Source organism: Furipterus horrens, unplaced genomic scaffold, assembly GCF_987537825.1.
Source record: "Furipterus horrens unplaced genomic scaffold, mFurHor1.1.pri manual_scaffold_6, whole genome shotgun sequence".
Classification (NCBI taxonomy): Eukaryota; Metazoa; Chordata; class Mammalia; order Chiroptera; family Furipteridae; genus Furipterus; species Furipterus horrens.
This window is the reverse complement of record NW_028327176.1, coordinates 15,275,140-15,300,401: the sequence shown is the minus strand read 5'-3', so window position 1 is coordinate 15,300,401 and position 25,262 is coordinate 15,275,140. Positions and strand designations below refer to the sequence as shown.

Below are 25,262 nucleotides of genomic sequence, written 5' to 3'. Positions count from 1 at the left end.
TAACTACGTTCTTCCTTTTGCCCATGTTCACACTTGGCAGTAATCACCTTACTTTCTGGTTGTCTCCATAAATGGCCCATCCTAGGCTATAAGCTCCTGAAGAGCACGTCTGTGTTTTCTTTACCTTCCTGTTGTTCATAGTCCCTTTCAAACAGTCAGTGACCATTGGGATGGGAAAATTTTGCTTTGCCCACATCTGTCCCTGTTCCTGGGCCCTGTGTGCATAGCAGAGTGAGGTACGGCGCAGCGGTGTGAGGGCCGCCTGCGCCTGCGTCCACTCTGAGACTTGTTAAAATGCAGATTCTGTGGAATCTGAGTCTTTAGCAAGCTTCCCAAATTATTATTACACAATCATGGAAACTACTAGTGCAGAGCACTACTAGCTTTAAGGCCTCGGGGAAGTCATCCATGTCAGGCCTCAGTCTTCTCATCTCTACAGTGAGTAGATTGATACCTGCTACCTACTTTGTAAGGCTCTTGTAAAAACCAACTAGTAGTGCTTTGGAAACGTGAAGTGCTGAGTACCAGTCATCTCGTCCTCTGGTATCTGTGTGTGTGTGCATGCCCAGGTCTCTACATATTAGATCTTTGACCACAGAGACCAGTGATGTATGCCTGAGCCTTCGTACTCTCAGTAAGCAGAATCAGGTGGATTCCCCTCTCTGTCCTGGTCAGGCAGAGGGAGCATTTCTGATTCTCTGAATCTTCTTTGACCACCATTAAAACCTGTGCGCAGTGAGGAGGAGGGAGTTAGCCAAGTGCTTGCTTGTGGATTTAGTCTAGGGTAACAATTGTATGCGTCGGTTATTTTCCAGCTTTACTGAAGTATAATTGACAGAATTGTAGGGTATTTGAAATGTACAGTGTGATGATTTGATATTTGTATGTGTTTCAAAGGTAATTTATAGGAAAAGTAACTTCTACATGTTAGTAGCAGAGCAGTAAAGTCATTCATTGGCGCCTCCGAGTTATAAATTTATAACAAACTGATAGTAAATTCACTCGTTCCTGACTGGTATTTGAAAATAACTCCACTTCTTAAAGAAATTGTGATGGACTCAGCTTTAAGTAATAGGTCAGGGATCAAAATGCAATAAGAGGGGGTCCTGGCCAGGTAGCTCTGTTGGTGATTAGAGTGTCGTCTGGATATACCAAGGTTGCAGGTTCGATCCTGAGTCAGGGCACATACAAGAAACAACCCATGACTGCCTGAGTAAATGGAACAAGAAATCGATGTTTTTCTTCGCCCCCACCCCCCAAACACCCGCCTGCTCTCTTCCCCTTCCTCTTTCTCTGAAATCAATAAAAACAATTTTTTTAATGCAACAAAAGGAAAAAGGCACTTTTCTCTCCCTTAGCCCATTCGTCTTGCGTGGCCGGGCATCATTATAAATAGTTCATACCAAATTTTAATAGAACATCTGCTAAGACCATTGTTGTTTTAGGGAACTTACTTTAAATGCTTTCCCACATGCTAACAAAATCCTGATGGTGGACATCTGTTAAGATTACTGTCCTTTAAAGGCTTTTTTGAGATGTTAACAAACTTAAAATACACATTTCTGAACAAAAACTTGGTTAGTGTTCATGTCATTAGACATATTGTGCTTGCAATTACAATATTCCCATTGTTTGCTTTGCTTTAAGTGTAAGGTCTCCTTGTTTGCGTGCAGCTCCCTCCCCACTGGGAAGGCTCCGTCAGGTCCTGTGGCCCTCAGCGGTCTTCAGGTTTCCAGGGTCTCATTTGCCTAGAATGAAAAAGGCCCCAATCATTTAGCTCAGGTACCTAAATAAGTTTAATAAATGTTCCTGGAAACAGCCTCAGGGGCTCAGCCAGCGCAGGTCTCTGCCTGAAATACCCAGGCCAGGAGCTTGTTGAATCTCACACACGTGGAACCCGATGGCAGGTCCTGACAAGGATTCAGAAGTCACAACAGTGATAACTGAAAGACCTGACAGTGGAGTAGATTTAGGGCTGAAAAACCTCGAGTGAGATGCCTGTCTGCCGTTTACCACCGATGTGACCGTAGAGAGGGTATGTCGTTTCTCCAAGCTGCAGCCTCCCCACCTATAAAATGGGACAGCACTTCTCTCATAGGTTAGTGTGAAGAAGAGATGATATCGTATAGGAAAAGCACCTGATACATAGTGCGCCATAAGTGGAGCTATCATTCTCTACTCCATTCTGTGAAGAACTCATTTTCCAGCTTAATTCCTCATATTGCCTTTTAAGCTCTCTTCGTGGGTACTGCACCTAAGCAAAGAACAGCTGAGTTAAATTATTCATATAGTATGCATTCACATTTTCAAATTATTCTATTTAATAATTCCATAGCCTTCTAAGTAATTTAACTTAGCAATTTCAAGTTCTTTAGACTTTGTTCCAGAGGAACATTTTTTGAATATTTAATCATATTTACCGTTGTTTCAGGACATTTCCATATTTATATGTCCCTCTAAAGATGGGGAACAAGAACTGGAATGTAGTGCTTTACTGTAAAGTAGACCTGTTAGTAGGCCCTCTAAGTAAAGACCTGGTTTATGCCGGAAGTGTGTTGAGTGGAAATACCAGGTCAGGCACAGACAGTGTGGCCGGGCCTGTGTTGGTGCTTCAATGAGCCTCTCAGCGAGCTGGACTCCCCAGATTTTCTCCTACTTGGGAGCTTCACTTGTTATTCTGATCTTCTGTTTTCATCTCCTGTTTGACTCATGGAAATTTTTCCATTTTGAATTATACCTTGATTTTGTTTAACTGAGTGATTCAGAGACTGGAGATGGCTCAAAGTTGCATCTATAAAATGAGATGAAGGTTAACAACTCTCTAGAAAATGCTTTACTAGGAAAAAGAAAATCCAGTTGTTTTTTTTTTAAGTCTCTCCTTAATGTAGTATTTATATACTGCTGGGTTTTCAGAACCTATACATGACTTTTTTTATCCTACCAAGTTAACTTTTTGTGGCATAAGATATCTTAAGAAAAAGTGAGATAACAAGGTGATGAATTTTATGGATGAAAACTTTTTTGAGGATAATTTCAGCCACTTATACCACAATTTGAGTAAATGTCACACCATCTTTCTGTGACAAAATTTCAAATGGAAAAGGACAGAGGCTTTGGAACCAGAAAGGCTGGGATTCAAGCCCATCTCTGCAACTTACTTGCTGAGTAATCCTGGACAAGATACATAGACTCTTAGAACCTTAGTCTCTTCATCTGAAAATTAGGCTAATTAAGTCTGTTTGGCAGGGTTCTTGTAAGGTTTAGAGATCATGAAATGCTTGTCGGAGTCCCGGGCAAAAGTGGGTACTTAATAAATGACAGTGACTTCTGTTTTATTGTGATGGCTCTCCTGGCAGGCCCCAAGGAAACATACTCTGGCATCACAGAGGGCCCCAGGTTCTTGAGGTCTCTGGCACTTCCCTGCCTTGGGGGACTAATAGCGGTGCCTAGTCACATACTCAGAATGGGAAACTCAAGACCTTAAACAGAATTGGGCTGCAGTTAGTGTCTGTTGAATTGAAGGCTCCCCTTTCCTTAGGCTTTCTCTTAACTTGGGGGCTAGTGGAAGCTTGTGTCTGTCTACCACCGGGAAGTCCCCCACTCCCATGCTTCAGCCTCCAGCATGGCCCTGAAACATGCTTGGAGAAGGCCACCCGATTCAAAGGCGAAGCAGGTCCCTGAGGCTGATCCCAGGGTCTCTGCCAGCTCCTCAACAGATCCCTGGCACACAGAACACACAAACTAGAGGCATTTTAGAATAAAGTCTCACTTGGAGTGCTTGATGCTGTTTGAGTGTTAATGTGACTCTGATTGTTACTCAGACCCTTTAACCCCTGAGAGGGATGGGCCTTTTTGAGAGTCATGCCATCCCCACTACCCTGATGAAAAAGAGTAGAACCAAAGAGCAAACCTGGCAGAAGCAAGAAGCAAGAATCACTGGCCCTTCTGGTTTGCTCTCGTGCCAAATCATGGTTTGCTTGTTTTATTTGGCCAGTAAGGTAGCACCCCACACAGGGAGGAGAGAATTGTTATACTACAATGGGTCAAAATCAAACCTCAGTGTCCCAAGTCAAGGTTTCAGACAGGCTGACTCCTTGCACTTTTTCATGTCAAAATGCTCAAAAATATTTCCTTTCCGCTATCTCACTGTAGCCAAGGCGCGGCTTCAATATCAGAGATGCTCTGAGTATTTGCAGACAGAGCAAGGTTCACAAAGGGCTCTATTCGCTTTATTTGCGTGGAAAACAAGAGTATTAATACACTTATCATAGACAGTTTTTACATCTGACTTTTAGAGCCAATGAGGCGGGGAATGCTTTTCCGGTTACCTTTTGGTCTATTTAACCCCATCGTTGGAAAGGCTCCTCCAACTCTGGCCTTGTCGTTCTAATTTATATCTACAGTGTCAGTTCTAAAAATCATCAGCTAATTTCCTGTTTCATTTCAGTCCATAAAGAGATAGGAAGTACTTTCTCCAAACAGCCCTTTTCACCTCTTTCTCCTCCCAAGTTCAGCCTGAGACTGGGCCGCACCAGTTTTTCCTCACCTTTTCTCACTGCACTGCTCTAGAGATCAGAAGAATCCACAGCCAGTGAGTGGTCCCTTTCATCTCTGCCAGTCCTCCCCAGCCGCAGGCAGCCTCTCAGGGGGTTAGGCAGGCTCTGCCTTCGCTCCAGCCAGCCCTGCATTCCTGGGGACAGCTCAGCGAGCCCTGGAATCACGGCACAGAGTGAGTTTTCTGTTGTACCTGCTCAGCCCCATATATTTTGATTCATGAATATTAAATAGAGATCCCAAGGTCTTACCTCTGTCTTGTACCGTTTCAAAACATAATAGCTCTTTTATTTTATGGCACTTACCTTTGTTTATTCAGCATGATCAGGGCAGCATTCAAGCTATAGCAAGCTGTTAAATATTTACCCGTGAGGCGGATATTTATACATGAATCAGCAGCAGTTATCAGTGTGTGACGCTGGAAGTCAGGTTCAGTACCCTTGCAAGCTAAAAAACCACGCTGCACTGAGTTAAATAAAGGGGGCAATAGGTGTCCTTTAAAAAGAAACTCATTTAAAATATCCGTGGCAGTATCTGAAATGCTTCACACATTGAGGCTTACCCTGCGCAGCTATCAAAGTCATTCACAGTTAGACATGACAGAGTGGTGAGTCCCTCCCGCCCAAGATTCAGTGACTCCTGTTGTTTGATGGTTGGGGTTGGAGAGGATGTGATACAAACCGAACTGAGAAGAATGCTCGCTCTGCTCTCTGCGGAAAACTGTCCTGGGAGACGAGCAGTACCTCACAGCACCTGTGTTAGAAGTGGCCTGAGCGCTGCCAGAAGCCCTTTGGCCTCACTGGGATCCTGACCCAGCTGACTGGGAGCCAGACCAGATCGACTGTTTCTTTTCATCCCTGGAGTCCCTTCGAGACAAAAGCTCTCCTTCTCAGACAGGCGCGTGCTTCGGCAGTAACAGCATGGATTCTGACAACAGGAAGGCCCGAGTTCAGATCTTGGCTATAGCATTTCTAGTTGTGTGAACCCAGGGAAATTTCTTCTGTTCTCTGAACCTCAATTTCTTTACCTATAAAATTACAGTGATAATTCCTACCTCATTGAATTGTGGGGAGGGTTAAATTAGATAATGAGAAAGCACCTAGCAACAAGTGTTAATTCTTGATCATCACCAAAGCAGAGAACAGAGCTGTGTGCTTGGCAGCAAAGCAGCTGGTCTTTGGATTTCTGCACACCTCCGCTTCTTCCGTCATTATAGGTAATTTTGCTTAATGGCTGTATTTCAGAAGCAGAGAGAGTGAATTTCCAGTTTCAAGGATTAGCCACAGACTCTTTTCATTCCTTGTATTCAAGTTAATGAATGATTAAGAATTTATCCTGTAATATTTTATGCAGGTCAAAGCCCATTGCAATCAATCCCTAGGAATTGTCCAAATTATTATTATTTTTTTGGGATTTTATTATGCTAAGGATTGTTGCTCTTTGAGTAAGCTATGAGAAGCCTGGGCCTTTGTATTATCTATTATATGGGTATTTCACCAGTAACTACAGGGTATAAATATTGGATTTATTTTTCTTGTACTGTAGAATTTTCTTCCTAATCAGTTTTTCATCCTAATGGTACCATTAGAACCTCTAGTTAGTTGTGGACCCTTTGTGTACTTTTTAATGCAAAAGACGGGATACAAAGCCTTCCTCCAGTCCACAAGAAGCCATAGGAATTTTCCTGGCCTTCAGGGTTTAGGCTAAATCTGATCCAGTGTCTCCTCCAAGAGCAGCAAGTGGAAGTGACGTTTGTGCTGAGTCTGTGCAGTTGCAGAGTGTAGATGAGTCATTAGTGTCGTACTTACCCAAAGCTGTGATAATTTCCTCAGTGTTTGTGGTTTTTAGGTATCGTCTGAGTAGTAAAAGTCTATGGTGAATATTTCTGCTCCATGTTGACTTCCTCACATCACCTGGGATTTTATTTGTGGGTTTTTCATTCCCATAAAGATAACATTTGTTATTATCAGAAAACATGATTTTAGAAGTTTAGTCAATAGGGAGACAGGCTGGGTCTGGAGACCTTTCAGTAGTTATACGTATGATTTCCTGTATCACTAACTCTAGACTGAGTCTGTCTGCTCTAAATTATATGTAAGAATGATTTTCTAGGCTGTTACTTTGAGATGTTTTGCTTCCATTTATAATCTTGTAGCTGTGGGTACTTGGACAATGAATAATCATAGCATTAAGGGATTTTAGGGGTCTTATATTCCATCACGTTATAGAGAGAGTTTAAGGGATTATAGAAATATGTAGTACATTAAAATAAAGTTCAAATAGGAAAAAACAAATTAGAATCAAAGGGAAATAAGAGTAGGAAAGAAGGCGAAATCGAGATTCAGGATATATGAAATGCATGCTATAAGGTTCTAAAAATTTTCTTTTAATAATCATATGCTGGTTAATTTAAATTAAAAAGGGAATCTCCATGAAACTTCTGGGAACTATTACTGGCTCAACTTTGGATCCTAGTTCTTAGATCAGTGATTTTTGACCTTCTTGTTTAGATGAATTGAATATCGAGGTTTATTTGGACTAGTTGCAGACTTCTTATCCCTATTAGCCCCAAAACATGGGACCAGGTAACACAGTATTTCAGAGTGTTTAATTAGTTGTCACCATTTAAAAGTTGAGAGATTAAATAATCTGGATTTCTGCTTTCACTTGAAAAATTAGGATACGGTAAAACCAGGCTCATGTTCCTACATGTCAGAAATCAGCTGGAGCTGAGCAATGGAGAGCCCTTCCCACTGTGCATAAAAATTTCCAGTTCTCTCCACTCATTTACATCATCGGCCCGGGCCGAGTAGACCCAGGAGTTTGCAACACTTGCCCCGGACCACCTGCCTTACGCTAAAAATGAGGGAAGTAAAGCCCAAGGGCAGCTGCCTGTGGCAGGAAAGCTGGTGAACTGCCGAACTGTTGCCTTCAGTGCAGTGTTACAACGTTGCATCAGTTCAGTTTAGCTCCATTACGGTGTCTAATGAATGATCTTTCCCCGGCACTGAACTGGGCTTAACGAAGAGTAAAACGTCTACGTTTCAGTAATAGGTAAACCCATTAGTGTTGGTAAGGCATTATCCATGCCAGTTAAAATCTGCTAATTTTTACCGTTGTGTGATAGGCATTAGTTGTTATTAATCCTTAGTTGTTAGTCATGTGTAACATAAACATGCTGATTAACAAAATGGATTGAAATACAGAAAAGTGATCATAAAGCAAAGCCCGCATCTCACCATTAATTCAGACAGTTGGTGGGCAGACTTCGCTAAGAGAAGCCAAGTCTGTTTGGGGGAATCACTTCTCCAACTGCTTAGCCCTAAGAAAGTGTCCATTGTGCTCTTGTCCTTTCAGCGCACTTGGAGGCTCCTCGGCTCTTCACATTCCAGCCTTCCCAGGAGGAGGCTGTCTCATCGATTACGTTCCTCAGGTGTGCCACCTGCTCACCAACAAGGTAAAAGTGATCCCCGCCTGTGAGGCTCTTTCCCCAGCGTCACACCCGCCCAGCATCGTCATGCAAGCGCCATCCCCTTCACCCTGTCTCCTTAGTTTCAGCCTTTCCCTCTTTGAATCCCAATCCATCGGTTTCTCTATTTCTTTGCTTTCCTTCTTCCTTTTCTGGAGATTCTTACCTCTTGTTCCAGTCTTCTCTTCATCTTTTAAATTTGTATCTCCCCTTTCTTGCATTTCCTCTGTGCCCTAATCATTTGCTAAATTCACATCTTGTTATGGCTTAAAATTTTTGAACTCCTTCATTTTCTAATAATCTCTGCATGCATGCGACTATGTGAATTTGTGTGTGCGGGTTTTTCACTAGTTATAGTAGGATAATTTGGTAGAGCTGCCTTCATCCCCTGCTGCCTCTCTCTACCTCACTTTTTAATAGTCAGTTCTTGACTCTCCCTGCCATGTCTTGGAGCAGTGGGCCAGAGTCCTGCTGCTAGGGGCGGGGTTTCCAGGTGAGGGACCTTATAACCAGGCACATCAGACTATCTGAAGCTTTCTGTAAGCTGCATTAATGAGCCAATATATTGGCAAGTAGCTGAGTTTGCGTTAATGATTGTTGTCAGATATTTTTTAAAAGTATGTTCAGCCCGTGTTTAGCTAAAAACTGGAGATATTAATCCACAAGCAATACTGACTTTCTCCTCCTGCATAGACTGACTCAATTTGCTTAATTCAATTCCCAAAGTACTGTTTTCTTTGCTCCTATTGATTTGTACACACTGCCTTGCAAAATAAATCTTTTGTTTGTCTCTTTCATTCAAAAGGTAGCTCATCTCAAAAAAAAAAAAAAAAAAGACAGCTTATCTCTACATAGAAAATCTCTTAAATGTACAATAATATTTCAAAGGCGGCTTCAGTATTATTTTTTAAATGTCAGAGAACTAAAATCTGGCAACTCTGCAGTCTGTGGGCTTGGCACAGATTCTAGGGTATTTAACTTTCATGGAGTGATTGCTTCTGATTGGACCGAATTCCCCAGCTTCCACCCTTCTGCAAAACTGATCAGAGGACAGAATCTTATTTACATTATGAGGCTTTGCACTGCCTTCAAATCTGTGTCCCAGTATTATGGAGGGAAATGCATATTTGGTCTTCCAGAACTGAGTAGGAAAGCCTTTTTAAAGCTTTCCCATTGAGATTAATTTCTAGTTATGCATTTCTTTTTCAAAAAACTATAATACCATTTCCCCGGAAATAAAAAAATAAAATCAGTTTGTTTTTCTTATCCAGTTTCCTTTCATTAATTTTACTTGTCTTTTAAAATGGATGCTCTTCTGTTTGCTACAAATGAGGACAGTATAGCTGCTTTTAGAAACAATCTCTTCGAACGAATTTCCATAATTACATTGGAATCTAACTTTATAGCCAGTTTTGTTGTGGGTTTCTGTTAAAATGGTTTTCTGTTTGTAAAATCAAGTATACAGAACTGTTTTCATCTCCTTTTTAAACAAAGCCACTTAAGCAAACTTATCATCTGTTTTCCTTTTCCTGAAATAACATTTCTAATCCTGCATTAAGCCTGCAAAGTAAGCACTGTTTCATAAATTGACATAAACCCCTATTATATAAATAGAATTGTTTTACTTTTAAAGTGTACCACATGGCTATCAGTACCAATTGTGTTGAGGTTATTTCAAGCAATTTATCTTGAGCTTTTGTTAGCCGTGGAAACTTATTGTGACTATAGCCAATGTTTCTCCGACTGTTTCTTGCCAACTTGTGAGGAATGTATTTTTGTGTTAAAAGCTGATGGGTAAATAACTAACCTTCAGATAGATGCCTAACTTACTGAGTTCACAATTTTTTTACTTTTGTTCTCATTATTTTTTTTTATCCTCACCCGAGGACATTTTTTCATCCCTTTTAGAGAGGACGAGGATAGAGAAAGAGAGAGAAGGGGAGGGAGGGAAGGGGGGGAAGAAACACTGATTGGTTGCCTTCTTGTATGGGCCCCAACCTGGGATCAGAGCTACAGCCTGGTGTGTGCCTTGACCAAGACTTGAACCCAGGACCTTTCCATCTATGGGACATTGCTCCAACCAACTGAGCCACACCAGCCAGGGCGAGTTCACAATTTTTCATAGAAACTGTCATTTGGTGATAAAAAGGAAAAATATAAAGGCAAAATAAAATCTCCTATTGCAACACTCCTTATTCTGAGTATTAAGAATTTAAAAAGGAAGACTTAAGCATTACTGCCTTTTCAATAGGAGTTGTCGTTCAGGATAACTAAATAATCCTATTTGATGAGAGGAAGCTCTTTACAGAGAATTCCAGCTGATACATGCAGAAGAAATGATAGAATTAAAAAAATCACCACTTTTTTAGTCCCTGATGAAATAATTGATTCAGACAAAGACCTCCAACAGATACTAAAACCATTAGGTGAGAAGTTATGAGGAACTGGATCTTTACATGCTTTGAGAGGTACACCCACGGATTACTTCCTGTGGCAAAGGGCAAACATCTCTTTACAGTGGGATGAGCACCTTAACCAGTGATCAAACCAGTATTAACTATGATTTTTTTTTCTTTTGCCCAAGACATTTAACCTGAATCTAATTACACCTTTAGCTCTAACTTTCAATGTATAGGGAATACAGAGGACAGTGGAAAAAGGAAAGAATCAGAGAATCTAGAATGCAGAACATTCTACAAGGCAACTTCCCCGAAAAGTCGGTGTCCTATATGCTTGTGCAGATGCACACACATAGACACTTGGACACACAGCCTCGGAGGTACTACTATTCTAGCCTAAAAGGCTTTCTAGATGAAATCACCTGGTGCCTGATTGATTACACCTGCTTTAAAACATTGTCTTGGGGGTACCTGGGGAGTTTGAAGGTAGATGGGATACTAGGTATATTCAAAGAAAGATTGCTGACTGTGTTGGGTCTGGTAATGATACTGTGGTTATGCAGGAACATGTCTTGTTTTTTGGAGATGCGTATTGAAGTATTTAGGGCAGACGACCGTGACATCTCTAATTTTCTTTGAAATGTTTCAGCCAGATTGATTGATAGATTGGTAGGTAGGTAGATGGCTAGATGAAGAAAGAGACAAAACATTCAGTTGTTGAATATAGGTGGCAGGAACATGGGTGTTCGTCTTGCTATTATTTCTACTCCTCTGAATCTTTGAAATTTTTCTCAATAAAGCATTTAAAAATTTCTCAGCTTTGGGTTTCTATTCCAGGTGCAGTATGTGATTCAAGGATATCACAAAAGAAGAGAGTATATTGCTGCTTTCCTCAGTCACTTTGGCACGTAAGTTTTTCTTTGCTCGAGCCGTGTGTCAGCGCTGTCCTTGCTTCCCAATGACCCTAATGTGAGATACAGTCAAAGATCATTGATCTGAGAGCTAAGACACAACACTGATCCAGACATAGTATCCAGAACTTTCATGAAGATTCCCTTTTTAGGTTAAATTAAACAGCATATGATTATTAAAAGAAATTGTTTTAGAACCTTACAGTATGCATCTCACATATTGCTTATACTAAAGCCCCCAGGAAGACTTGTTCCAGCTTTAGCAAATATCAAAACGAAATCTCTCCCTGAAGCAGCAGCCTGACCGGTGCCAAGCACAGCGGTCACGCTGGGAGCCCTGCCTGTTGGCATAGGGCGCCTTCCGGTTTGCACAGCCCTGTCAGCTCCTCGGCTCCCAGTCATCGGGAGGTGAACCAGACAGGCGTTAGTGACACGTGTCACTGATGAAAGCCCTAAAACTTGGAGAAGTTTAGTAAACCAACAGGGTCACATACCCAGAAGCACTAGAGCCAGGAAGGGGACCCGGGTTCTTGGAACTCAGATCTCCCAACCGGACTTCCACTCCCACAGGGATTAGGAGTTGCAAGAAGGCACTCCAAGGGAAAAGGGGCAGCATGTAACTGCAGTGACTGGGTGGGCATCTCCTCCCGCCGCTGCCCCCTACGCTCACTCTTTCCTTTGAGTGGCCAGGCATTGCTGCCCTGCAGTTCCATTTCCATACCTGATGGCAGAGGCCTCGCCACGCTCTTGCCGGGGCACAGCTCAGTGGGAGAGGGACCGCACTTTCTGCAAGGCTGCGTTAAAAATGCACCCATTTATGGGGGCGAAGCGCTAAGGGTGTCAGTGGTCTGCTTCCAGCCCACCGTATTCCAGAGAAGGTTTCTAAGTATAGGAAGGTAGATGCAGTAACACCAAATTAAAGAAGAAGTTGGAACAAAAGGAAAGTGGGAATAGGAAAGAGAACATGAAATGAAAACCAAGGCTGGCCATCCCCTGGGATAATACTTTTACAAAGTGTGGCATAATTATAAGCAATATGTCTGACTCCTCAAAACAATTTCAAGAAATGTTCCCATTACCCATAGTGAAATTTTTATCTGTCCAAAATAGAGCTGTCACTAAGCGGTTTGACTGTCTCTCACATGAGTCTTTCATACTTAAGATTTCTCAGCTTTATTTTTGAACATTTTGAGAAAGTACTTATAATATAAAGAGTGGTTAATAAATGACACACCATTTATGAGCAAGATCATTTTTGGGATATATTGTTTTGAGTGAGATTGTCTTTAGGGTATATAACTGAAAAATGAAGAAGCTAGCACAGTGAACTCCAAAGTAGGGTGTACCTATCCCAGGGCCTTACCTCACTCCATTGTTGACTAAGAAAATATGAAAATTGCTTTTACATTTGTTCTTAAATCTCATTCTTTTTAATGTACATCTTTGTATATGTTTTATTAGACATACAATACAGTAGTACTTGTATACAACTACTAAATTATTGACTACTATTCTGCAAGGTGGGGCAAAAGTAGGTTTCCAGTTCTGAGTACATGAAAGAGTTTAACCTTGTATTATTATTTATTAATTGTTGTATTATTTTCCATACAAAAAACTATAAACCTACTTTTGCCCAACCCTGTATACATGATGAAAAGGATTCTGTGCTTGTTTTTGCTCATGGAATGCAGGATCTAAAAAGTTCAGTGTTGTAATATATTGAGTTAGTTATAAATTCATGAAAAGAAGTGTAAACTGGTGAATAAAATTATTGACTTAGGTCAGAAAACCTGAATGACACACAAACAGTCTTGGAGCAAATCACTCAGCCTTCAGTGTCTTGGTTCCTTTACCTTTGCATGGGTGCAGTGGTTCCATTTCTTCTGAGCTTAAACCGGGTGGCCATCAGTATTAGTGGTCTGACTCAGCCAGGGACAGCAAAGGCCTTCTTGTATGGATGAGAGAGAACATTAATCCTACATTAATCCTGTCCTCAGCATGCGTTAGTGTTGTCCCAATATTGTGACACTCCACAAGCACTCGGCTCTTGAAGGCAAGAGCCTACGTGGAAGGTGAGCCTACCAGAATCCTGCCAGGCCCCCAAGCAGTCAGGAGCTGTTCTCCCCTGACATGTGAGGTGTGCACCTCCCACCTGGACCCGGTGTCCACCAGCCAACATTTCTACTTTGTCTTGCACCCAGTGGGGAGGGCAGGGGGACACAAGTGAAGGAATCCAAGAATTGTGTTGGCCAAAAAGTTCGTTTGTTTTTTTCTATGAGATGGCTCTGGTAACGCTTAGTTATCTTTAATTTCATTTGAAACAATTTTGTTAGATTGTATTGTGACAGCTGTCATATCAGCATGCATTTTTTTAAAAAAAATTATCAAAATTGGTGAATTTTTGTGTACCCATTTTAATATTGAAGATGGAACAAAATATGCAACATTTTCCACATATTATGCTTTTATTATTTCAAGAAAGGTAAAAATGCAACTAAAATGCAAAAAAAAAAAAAAAGATTTGTGCGGTGTATGGAGAAGGGGTTGTGACTGATCAAACATGTCAACAGGGATTTGCGAAGTTTTGTGCTGGAGATTTCTTGCTGGACGATGCTCTACGGTCGGGTAGACCAGTTGAAGTTGATAGCGATCAAATCGAGACATTAACTGAGAACAATCAATGTTATACCATGTGGGAGATGGCTGATGTACTCAAAATATCCAAATCAATAGTTTTTGGTGAAAATGAAAAAAATGTGTCTTTTGGCCAACCCAGTGCTTTGGAAGAAAATAGCCCATCTCCCTGAACTTAGTGGTATTGTCGTTGCTCATCACCGCTGAGTGCCTAAGTGAAAATGAGACAGTCACCGCGCAGACAGCAGTGTCATTGCTGACCTCGTTTCTTAATGTGTCCCTTTACTCATGACTAGGAACTAACATTTGCATAGCATTTTATGGTTTATCTTATTTGTTTTTCACAACCCTGTAATGAAGTTTGGAAATACTGTTTGTTTTACAGATAAAGAAACTGAGGCTCCAAAGGTTAAGTGATTTGCCTGAGATCATAATAGTAAATGGCAAAGCTATAACTTAAACCTGGTGATGTGCTTCCAGAGCCACATCCTTCCTGTGCTAATGCCCACTCGCCTTAAATGCATCTCAGACTTAGGAACCCTGACTTTATGAATATATTCTTTACGTGGTTATAGTTCTCTTATACCTTATTTTATGAGTTTTTATTTGCGTGTGTGTTTTTATTACTTAGAGGTGTCGTGGAGTATGATGCAGAAGGCTTCACAAAACTCACTCTACTACTGATGTGGAAGGATTTTTGTTTTCTTGTACACAGTGAGTATACTTCTGCTCTTAGCATGTCAGCACACATTTAAAAATATAAAAAACACATGTAATAATGAGTATGAGAACTTTAGTGTCCTGACTTGGTTTCTTTTATTTTAGTATATGTATTGCATGGTTTTAAAGAGAAATATTTCTAGATCAGTAATTCTCAACCAGGTGTAATTTTCCCCTCAGGGGACATTTGGCAATGTCTGAAGATTTTGATTGTCATGATTTGGGTCAGGGAAGGTTGTTGCTACTGGCTTTTAGTTGGTAGAGATCAAGGATGTTCTTAAACATCCTACAGTGCACAGCACAGGTTCCCCACCCCCCAAAAATCGTGGTATGCAAAATATCAATAGTGCTGAATTTAAGAAACTTCCCAAGACAGATTCCTATTTCAAAGAGTCTTTCCAGTGTCAGGTCTCAAAACTTTCAGGATTACTCAAAACATACTTGCTTTGATCATTTGGTTACCATCCTCATTAAATTAAACATATACAGCTTTGGTAATGCCCTCAGTATATATATCTTAAATATGTTTTAATGTATACTCAACATTACTTTTCAGTTTTATTCCACAGAGTATCTATTTAAATTCTTGTTTTGTTACATTAATTAGTCAGTCAATCAACTTCGGTCCAGCTTCCTCTTGATGAATAATTTCAAGTCTTTTTATTTCTTTGTTTATAAGAATCGTAACGCATGGTGCCAGATTCAAGTTGCGATTAACCGAGACCTTTATTCTTTATTAATTTGGAATGCAAAATGCCCCGTTTTCAAGCAAAAGGCAAAGAAGTTCCAGCTTATTCAAGTGAAGTTACAGAAAAGCAGTGGGTTTCGGGTGACTTCACTCAGCCTGAACTACGCTAGACCTTAATAAACTATTTCAGGAAGCACAGCGTTTGTCCTATTTTGCCAGGCCATCAGCCAGTGTAGAGATACTGATTTGGGGAAGTTTTTATTCCCCAGCAGATTGACCTTGGTTGTGGTTTGCTGAGGCTAAAATAGTTCTTAAATTAGTTTGTCTTACCTGACTTCACACCAACAGCTAGGAAGGGAAGAAATACTAAAATATCCGTAGTGGTGGAGGGAATAGAGCCTCTAATCAAAACCTCCCCTTAACTCCACAGAGGTAACTGAGAGTTGGTTGTACATGCAAGGAGTTGGTTGTCCCCGCCTTTTAGGTGTTCCCCAGTGATAACCACCTCTCATGCGGCGCTTTGTGTCGAGTTCCTGCTCTGTAGCTGGTCATGCATGGGGACCATCTTCTCAAATGTATCTGGAAAATGTAAGCATTCCCTTTGTATTAATAATGTGCATAGATAGACAGAGTTGGAGAGGTCAAGATTTTAATCTTGGCTGTACCTCCGATTACATGGCCTTGTTCAGATGACCAGGGCAAGCCTCCTTCTACTTTAGGTTTCTCCTATGTACAGTGGGAACGTCGTTGTTAAGTCCTGTGGAGACGCCACCATATAAAGCTTAACCTGCAGGACAGGGCCGGGTGGGAGAGGTCGCCTCACAGTCCAGGCTGCCTGGCATCCCCTCTTTGCTCACTATCTTCTGTGGCCCTGCTGGTGCTTCCTGCCACCTCTTGTGATTCTGACTTTGTGTTGCTGCTGTGGTTTTCCATTCTGAGCTATAATTCCATTGTGAGATCTCACTCCCAGTTTGCCGTATCCACTTTGCCCCACCGTCTGATTCCAGCGATTCTCTTTCCAGCTGTTACCCAACCCCAGATGCTGATTGCATCCCTGGCTTGTCTCCCAGGACCCTGGACAGTTGCCTGGGTGATGAGTCTGGTGTGAGTCCCCTAGTCCAGCTCAGCAGGAGGAACCTGTCCCCTGCCTCGAATGGTGGTGGCAACAGTCTGCGTCCTCCCAGAGTGGCTATGGGAGAAGGACACAGAGGGAAGGACACACAGAAGGACAGCTGCAAACATTAAATAAGATGCATGCTTCAACCAGTTTCTTTATCCCAAAGTGGCATGAAATCTCAACTCTTCCCTGAAACTTACTTTAGTTCCTAGCTATGGTTCTACTTTCAAAAACTTAATGTCAGATTATTATCAGATAGAAGGGAGAAAAGATATTCTTGGCATTGCTCGTTCTAACCTGTGTTTTCTACATGCAGCTCAGTGGTGGCTAGCCAGAGGGATATTTGGGGAGAAAAGAACATTCATTTCTCAGCTCCTGCCAGCTTTCTCGTCAGTGCCTCTAACAGTATAACAGCCTTTTCCTTTGGAAGCTCCCTTTTCCTCAGACTGTATTCTCCGTGGTACCATGTGTCCAGTGTTTGTCACAGCTCCTTCTCCACCTTCCCGTCATAGCTTTTCCACGTCAGACATCTATGCGAAACCAAGTCCCAAAGCCACATTTTCTCTTGGTATTGATTACCTTATTCAGAAACATAGAACTCCCAGGCACGCACTAGAATAGGTACAGGGACCTTGGGATTCATTTAATTTACTTTTACCAAGTTTCCTTGGCTGCGACTCATTTCCTTCCCAGTCTGTTCGCGTCTGGTCTCTTAGCCTCGTTGCCCACGTTGGGCTCTTCTGGCAGATGAGACCTCATCTCTGAATCAGGGGACCTTGGTGCTGCTTCCTGCTCCATCGCTAACTCACAGCCTGCCTTTAAGTTGTTCCCACCTTCTTGCTTCTTGCTTCTCTCTGGGACTTGCTGCATCGGAATGAAGCTTGGTTAGATAATGTGTTTTATTCAGTCATGCAGTGAAGCATCTGACACTTACCTTCCTTTGGAAGCATCTGCTTTTTGGTTACAACACCCAAGGGAGCACTTGTCCCCCTTTTTTTCCATGAAGAGGGGATGTGAATATGGGGTGGCAGAGACTTAATGACAGAACGTTGCAGTAAATTACTCTGAGATCTCAAGAACTTGTAAAGGAAGGGCCTAGAGATGGAGCCAGTCTTCTGTGGCTGGCTCCACTAGTTCAGGAGGTTGCAGACCTGGCAGGACCCCAAATAACATCCCTGCTCCCTCCACCCCCATTCTGCTCAGGCCTGCAAAGAGGACTGTCAAGAGGGCAGGTACCTGCAATAACTCAGCGTTTTGGACTCGAGAGGAAGGAGGCACTCCTCTCTAGAGACAGAGGGCTCTGACCTCAGACAGCCAGAGTGTGCCGAAGGAAGCAGTCATGCCCTAGGGGATCTTATTCTGGGATCTCTCAGGAGATTCTGCAACTTCCTGGCACCCTGGCGACTCCAGGAGTGGGGACTGTGGCCATGATTACTGTGGCCATGGAACTTTTTCATCCATTTCTTTCCTTCCCTCATCCATTGTCAATGGATTGCAGGATGAAGTTTATTTCTCACTCATGTACAGGTAGCAGTCTCGCGCTGGAGTGACAGGTCCAAAGGTCATGGAGGACCCAGGTTCCTTCAGGCTTTTTACTCCACCGTCCCATGGGTGTGGCTTCCTTACTTACAGCCCAGGAAAGCTGTTGGAGCTCCAGCCGTCCCATTCACACACTATGTAACAGAAGAGAAAAAAGCTGGAAGAAGGGTACAGAACTCATTTACTGGGACCTCTTAAGAAGTCTCCTGTACCACTTCCAGTTACTTCTCATTGTTCCAGAACTTGGTTCACGGGGCATCAGCATATAGCTAGTGCAGACGGGGAAGTGTAGTTCTTTGGCTAGGGCAGCAAATGCCCAATTAAAAATCAAATTTCTTTGAGTGAGAGAGAATGGATACCATTAAGCAGCTACTAGTCACTTTCAAACCAAGGCATGGAGTTGGGATTTCTTTCTAGGTTAAGGTCCCATCAGGAAATAGACACATCACACAGGTAACTAGGGAGACTTCAATTGAAGGATGGTGTTCAGAGGTGTGGCCAGCGTGAAAGGAAACCAGAAGTGGTCAGCAGCAGCAGGTCTGCATGGGCCAGAGGAGAGTGTGGTTAGCGGAAGCTGGAAAGAGCTGTGACTGTGGTGCAGGAGAGTGCTTCCCACAGGGGCTGGGGAGGGTCTTTGGGAGAGTGTCATGCAGCTACTGCTGACCTGCGGCTGCACAGAAGGGCTGTCTCTCCTTAGGTGCGGACACACTTACAATTGCTCTATCTTCCTGATGTATTGACCCTTTTATCTCCATGGAATGTCCCTCTTTCTCTCTAATGACATTACTTCTCTTAAAGTCTAGTTCATCTACTGTGAATATACCCATCCCAGTTCTCTTATGTTTACTGTTTACTTGGTATATATTTTTCCCTCTGCTGTTTTTCAACCCTTTTCTTGGGCGGTGTGGGGGGGGGGGATTAAATCTGAAGTGTGTCTCTTGTAGACAGCATATGGTTGGGTTTTGCTTCTGTAGACATTTTAACAATCTCTTGTTTGTTATTAGAGAGTTTAATGCATTAACATGTAATGTAATTATCACTATGGTTGGATTTGGGTCTGCCATTTTGATATTTGTTTTCTGTTTGTCTCATTCCATTTTTGTTCCTCTGTTATTACCTTATTTGGCATCAGACAAATGTTTTCAATGTACCACTTTAATTCCTCTGTTGATATTTTTAGCTACTGTTTTTTTTCTCAGTGGTTTGTCTAGAGATTGCAATTGCATCTTTAACATGATCTACTTCAGATTAATAGAGACTTAATTCTGATAAAGTATAACAACTTTGCTGCATTTCATCCCCCTCCTTTGTGCTATTATTGTCATATATTATGTGTAGATGTCATAATGTAAACACAACAATATAGCTTATGCTGTTACTACTATACACAATCTTATATTTTCAAAATAAATGAAAGGAGCTGGTGTGGCTCAGTGGATTGAGAGCAGGCCTGTGAACCAAAGGGTCGCCAGTTCAATTCCCAGTCAGGGCACATGCCTAGGTTACAAGCCTGGTCCCCAGGTGGGAGCGTGTGAGAGGCAACCAGCCACACACTGATGTTTCTCTCCCTCTCTTTCTCCATCCCTTCCCCTCACTAAAAACAAATAAAATCTTTAAAAAAATTAATTAATTAAAGGGAAAAATTATTTTTGTACAATACTTCACTCTGTCCATTATTTCCAGTGTGTCTTTGGAATGGGTATATTAATATCTAGGACTTCGGTTGCTCTGTTCCCTCATTTCATAGTTATTATTGTAAATCCAGAGGGAGGTGGCGGATTTTATTTGGTCTCAGTGGATAATGAGTATATTACTCTGATATTTTTTTCATTTTAAATTTCATACAGATTTCTTAATATTCATCTCGTTATTTGTCTTATCTTTTCATTCATTCATTCATTCATTTGTTCATTAGTTTTACCCTTAGATTAAGTTCAGAAAACAGTTATTTTATTTTTGAAGAGAACTCAGCTTCTGGTAAGACTTTTTTTCCCTAAACTAGAGGAAGTTGACAACTACAGACTAATTCTGCTAGTCATTTAAATAATTCTTTCCTCATAAGCCTGTAATCAAGGCCAATGGCTTAGAAATTAGGATGGCTTTTGAAATTTTAAGTAAAAATCAGAGGTTTCTGTTTATTGCTACAAATGCCCCTTCCAAGCTCTGATTTTGTCAGGCTGTATGATTGCTCGTGTAACCATGGCAACTGTTGGCATTGATGTAGCGCTGTCACTTCCCACTCACAGGCAAAGCCATCATGGTGGTAGCCACTCAGGCCCTGAGCAGAGTGGCGTGGACTTGCCTCATTGCCACAGAAACAGTGACTTGTAAGATGATTAGCAGTAACAGACGTGATGGTTGGCTGCTAGATAATTCAGTGAAACCAAAACTGCAAGGTTTCTCAAAATGTGCATACTTTTGGGGTACAGATCATATCCTTATATAAGTAGATTTGAAGCACAAGTCAGAATTGGTAAAGTGATTAAAATTAGAAACCATAGATTATGTATTAGAATTCATTTCAAACCAAATCTATACGAATCTATTTTAGAATTAATGTGTTTACCTCAGATTAGGCTTGTGTAAAGATTCGTGATTTAATTTTCTTATTCCTAGTGGTAATAATAGCTGTCAAAGTTGTCAGAACTAAAATTGATTATGAACAAAAAGTGAAACCAACCAGTTCTCTCTGTTGTTCAAAATGATAAAAGAATATGGAAAAAGATAAAAGAAAATTTACTTTCTAAGTGCCTTTTGCTTTGATTATGAGACCTGTTGAGTCATTAGATACTTTAAACATTTTTGTTAATTTTTATCCTGGATGCCTTTGTAAGTGGTTAGCCCTGCTCGGCAAAGTGATGTTTATCTTTTGATTACACCCAGGCGAGCACAGCCCATTCACAGTTTACAGCTCAGATACCTCGTGTCCTGTGTGCCCTTCAGCAGCCACTGTTGGCAGCCACTGTCACTATCTTCATTCAGATTGAAACTTGAGTTCTAGCTATAGAGTCCACTTTCAGAAAGTCTTATTTGGTCATCTCTGACACTGATTTGCGAATTTATTTCATTCATCTTCATTGGGAATATTTTCTTCATTCTAATATCTTGGATTTATGTGACACCTTTTTTAATGACCTTACGGGACTTCTTGTAAGGAAGAAAGGAGGCTTCTAATTAGATGTGTGTTACTAAATGATGTTTTCCCCCCTGTACCTTTTATATATGGTGTACGATTCTTTTCAGCTATAATTATTGGATTAAAGTAATTGCTAAACTGGGTTTATCCAATCAAAGGTCATGAAAACTCAGTGATTTTAACCTAAAAGTTTATGCAGCTGCTTTGAAGTAAATTGTAACTTGAAAAAGGCATATCACTCAGTGACAGAAAGTAACTTATAAAGTATTGCTCTAGTTCAGGGTAACCTTTCTTAAAATTAATTTTGAAGTAGTGTTGACATTGGGGGAAGCATGGACATTATTTTGTTGCAAAATTTTTGCTGTTGTTGAAGATAATAGTTCAGTAATAACAGCTAACAGGTATTGAGTGTGTGCCATGCTCTAGACACTGTTCTCAGTACTTTGCTTATATTCGTGTTATTTAGTCCTCCAAACATCCTCATCAGGATAATTCCTAGTGGTGCCCCATTTAACAAATGACAAAGCTGTGACTTAGAAACGGTGACTATTCCCTGCGACAGAGCTAGGGTTTCAGTCTAGGAATGGATTCCAGAGCCCAGGTGCCACTCTGTGTCACCATGCTGCTTCACATTGTGGTGAATGGGGTCCCCACATATGTGACCAGTACCGAAAGTCTCTGGAGCTTCTAAGAGAATCTGGAAGCCCCCGGAACAAAAGGAGCAGGTCAATGTCCAATCATGTGCTCGGGATGCGTAGGCTATCTCATCTCTCAAGATCATGAAGGGACATCTCTCCAAAGACGGTACTGATCTGAAGGCAGCAAGCAGGTAGCTGGTGTTGTTTCTCAATGGTGGTGACAGATGGTCCAGCTCTAATCCCCTACCCAGTAGCACAAATATATTGGCTCTTGTAGGGTTTTTACTCTGTGGCCACAGGAAAAGGAGAACTAAGTGGCTTAATTAAAGAATTAACCAGCTATTGATCATCTAAAACTAGCTTTTATCTATTTAGACATAATGGTTCATGGTACAAGTGCATGCAGACCTACAAAATCTAATGCTGCCTGAGCCACTAGGCCATGCAGGTGTGCGAGCACCTCGGGTCTCAGACAGGAGGGAGTGCCAGGATCTGCGGCGGGCAGCAGGCCCCTTCACGTGGTGTTGATTTAAACAGAAACAGCGTAATCCACACATTTCTGTGGGCTGGATCTATCCTGATGGCCCATGAACCTTTTTTTTTTTTAAATACTTTGTTACAAAAATAGAGACAAAAATATATGAGTCCCCATGTGCCCATCACCCATACTGCAGTTCTGCCTTCCTGGTTCATCAATCCCTCCCTCCTTTTTAATTTAAGTTTTAAAAATTTTCTGTAATATTTTGAAGCAAATATGAAATTTCATTATACCTATAAATACTTTAGTGTGTATCTCTAACAGATAAGGATTTTTTGAAAAAGATGTATCCAATATAACATTACTACATCTAATTCTTCAGTATCATCTAATACCCAGTCTCTGTTCAAATTTCCCTGTTTGTCTCAAACACCTATTTTTTCTTCTTATTACAGTTGGTTTTTTCAAATCAGAATCCAAACAAGTCAGGACACGTGAATCTTGAAAATCTTTTTTTAGAAGAGAATGTATGTGGACCCAAATAATGGCTATCACCACCCATTTTCCTTCCACATAATTTAGTTTAAAAACTAAGGAGTGAAATTGTTTTAAAATGGACCCAGTAGGACGGGGGGGGGGGGGGGGGGGGGGGGCTGTAAGAGCATTTTGAACAGAGAGATTAGCATCAATAAAGGCATTGAGAAGAAATAGAATATACGCCAGGAATTACAAGTGGTTTAGAATTTCTCAGATATAGAGTGGATCCTGAGGAGTAGAGAGAGGTTGAGCTAAAGAGGCAGTCAGAGCCCGGAACTTAGCATTATGTACCTGGCTGATGAACATGGACTTGATCCTGAGGACAGCAACGGGTTATTGAAGAGTGCTTAGTAGGGAAGTGGCATATATTTGCCTTAAAAGAGAATATTCGGTATTATGTAGAAGATGATTTGGAATAGGAGCCAGAAAGCCTAAAAACATGATTGGACCTGAACTGGAGTGGCCATACTAGGGATGGAAAGGAAGAAAATATTTCAAGAAATATTTTGGAAGTAAAACCAGGAGAATTTAGTGATCCCAAGAAGTTAAAGGACTAAGAAGAATTTAGGGTGATTCACAGATTTCTTTCTTAGGAATCTAGGTAGCTGATGATGCCATCATTTGAAGCAGGAATTATATTGGGAGGAGCAGATGTGGAAATGTTGAGCCCAGTTTGGGATATGTGGACTTTTATGAGCAACTAGGTATCCAGGAAAAGAATGGGTGAGTGAACATTCCCATAGAACAAATGTGTGGTGGAGACTGTCACTACCTTACCCTGGAGTCCATTTCAACCTAAAAACCCCTGGTCATCATCCCTCGTTTGGATAGTTCAGAACTATTTGGCCTGACTAAACCCTTAACGAAAGGATTCAGTGACACTTCCCGTTGGACAGGATCTGGTTGGAAACTTGAAATTGTTGGTAGCATTTCCTCCCAAAGAGGTGGTTCAGATTCTTCAGATGGCTTGGCCTAGGATATGCCCAAAGAGGCCATTGGGGTGAGTATTGGACTGAGAATGACCCCTGGCTGAATTTAAATAAGCCCTTGCCTTTAGGCAGCTGAGAGGGAAGGGAATGTCAAAACACAGTTCATCTTGTAAAACAACAAATGCTGTACGATCCCACTGATACGAGGTACCTAGAGTAGGCAAACTCATAGACACGGGAAGGAAAATGAGGTTCCCAGGGACCGGGAGCTGTTGTCTAACAGGTACAGGTTCCGTTTGGGATGATAAGAACTGTGCTGGAGGTGGGTGGTGGTGAATATACTTAATGCCACTGAACCATCCACTTAAAATGGTCATAAGTCATGCATATTTTACCACACTTTGAAAATGAACAAATTAAAAAACACGTAATTCATAAGTAGGCAGTCATTTTATTGGCAACCTTTCTTCAGTCTTAGTCAATCAGAGGTTACTGAGATGATAAGTAGTAGTAGTTAGTAATAATAATGCCGTTGTTTTATAGAAATAAAATTATTTATTGAGTGCTCACTACGTGCAAAGTACTGTGCTAAGTACTTTACATTTATAATTCCATATAATTCTCTTAATAGTCCTATAAGCTGGCAACTTACCCCTCTTTACATGGGCTGAAACTAGAACACTTAGCAATAAAGTAACTTGCCAGAAGTCCCATAGCTAGTAGTTGAAGGGAAGAGATTCGAACTAAGACCTTTTGATTCTAGAACTCTTACTCTCAACAGTTCACTAAAGCTTCCCAAGATAGGCTACAGAGAAGCCGCTGATCGCTTCAGTCCTTGCGGGAGCTGGACCCCATGGTCAGCAACTTCTGCGAGCTTCACACATGTTCCCAGCGTGCCATAAAATCAGACCCCTTCTCTGAGGACATGCCATGATTTGAAAGAGACAGGGGAGTGCAGTACAACACTATATTGCCTCTTCTGTAATAATTAGAAGACCCTAGGTAAGTATATGGGCAAGAGAGTCCCAACCCCAGTGTACATGATGAGTAAGGATCCTAATTCCTAGTTCCTTTCTGCAAATGAGGTCCTACAGGTTTCCCCAATGTTACTTCTGTTGTCCCCAGCCATGCATCTGTTTCTTTGTACTGTAAGTCTTCTGAACTCTCCCCAGTGTTGAAAAGGTGGATTAAGGATTCCCTATCTCCAGGAAAACCATGGTACCCACCATGGATCAGCAAACTTTGCACGCAGGCAAGCCTGGTGAAGGTCATTGCAAAAAGGACTCTCAGTGGGATTGAAGCCAGGGAACTAGCGCTTACGTTCTCGTTTTAAATGCCAGCTGCCCCGCAGTCTCTCACCCCAACCTTCGTCTCCACCTGGTCTGTTTCCCAATAAAGATACAAATTTAGTTACATGCATTTTTCCAGTTAGTCTTTCAGGTTAGTCATAGAGTCTTATTTAGCTTCATAGGCCTAAACATTTGTAGAAGTGGGGTTTGCCTTTTCATGTACT

General features: G+C 41.5%; 1 protein-coding gene across 2 annotated transcripts in view; it reads left to right on the top strand.

Moving 5' to 3' along the window:
• Positions 1 to 25,262, top strand: part of BABAM2 (BRISC and BRCA1 A complex member 2) — a 340,273-nt gene that overhangs the window by 252,697 nt on the left and 62,314 nt on the right. For both annotated transcript variants that reach the window (XM_090280995.1, XM_090280994.1), the window contains exons 8-10: positions 7,912 to 8,011; positions 11,260 to 11,330; positions 14,599 to 14,681. In XM_090280995.1, coding sequence (XP_090137121.1) covers positions 7,912 to 8,011; positions 11,260 to 11,330; positions 14,599 to 14,681 — 254 coding nt within the window. The remainder of the gene's footprint in view (positions 1 to 7,911; positions 8,012 to 11,259; positions 11,331 to 14,598; positions 14,682 to 25,262) is intronic.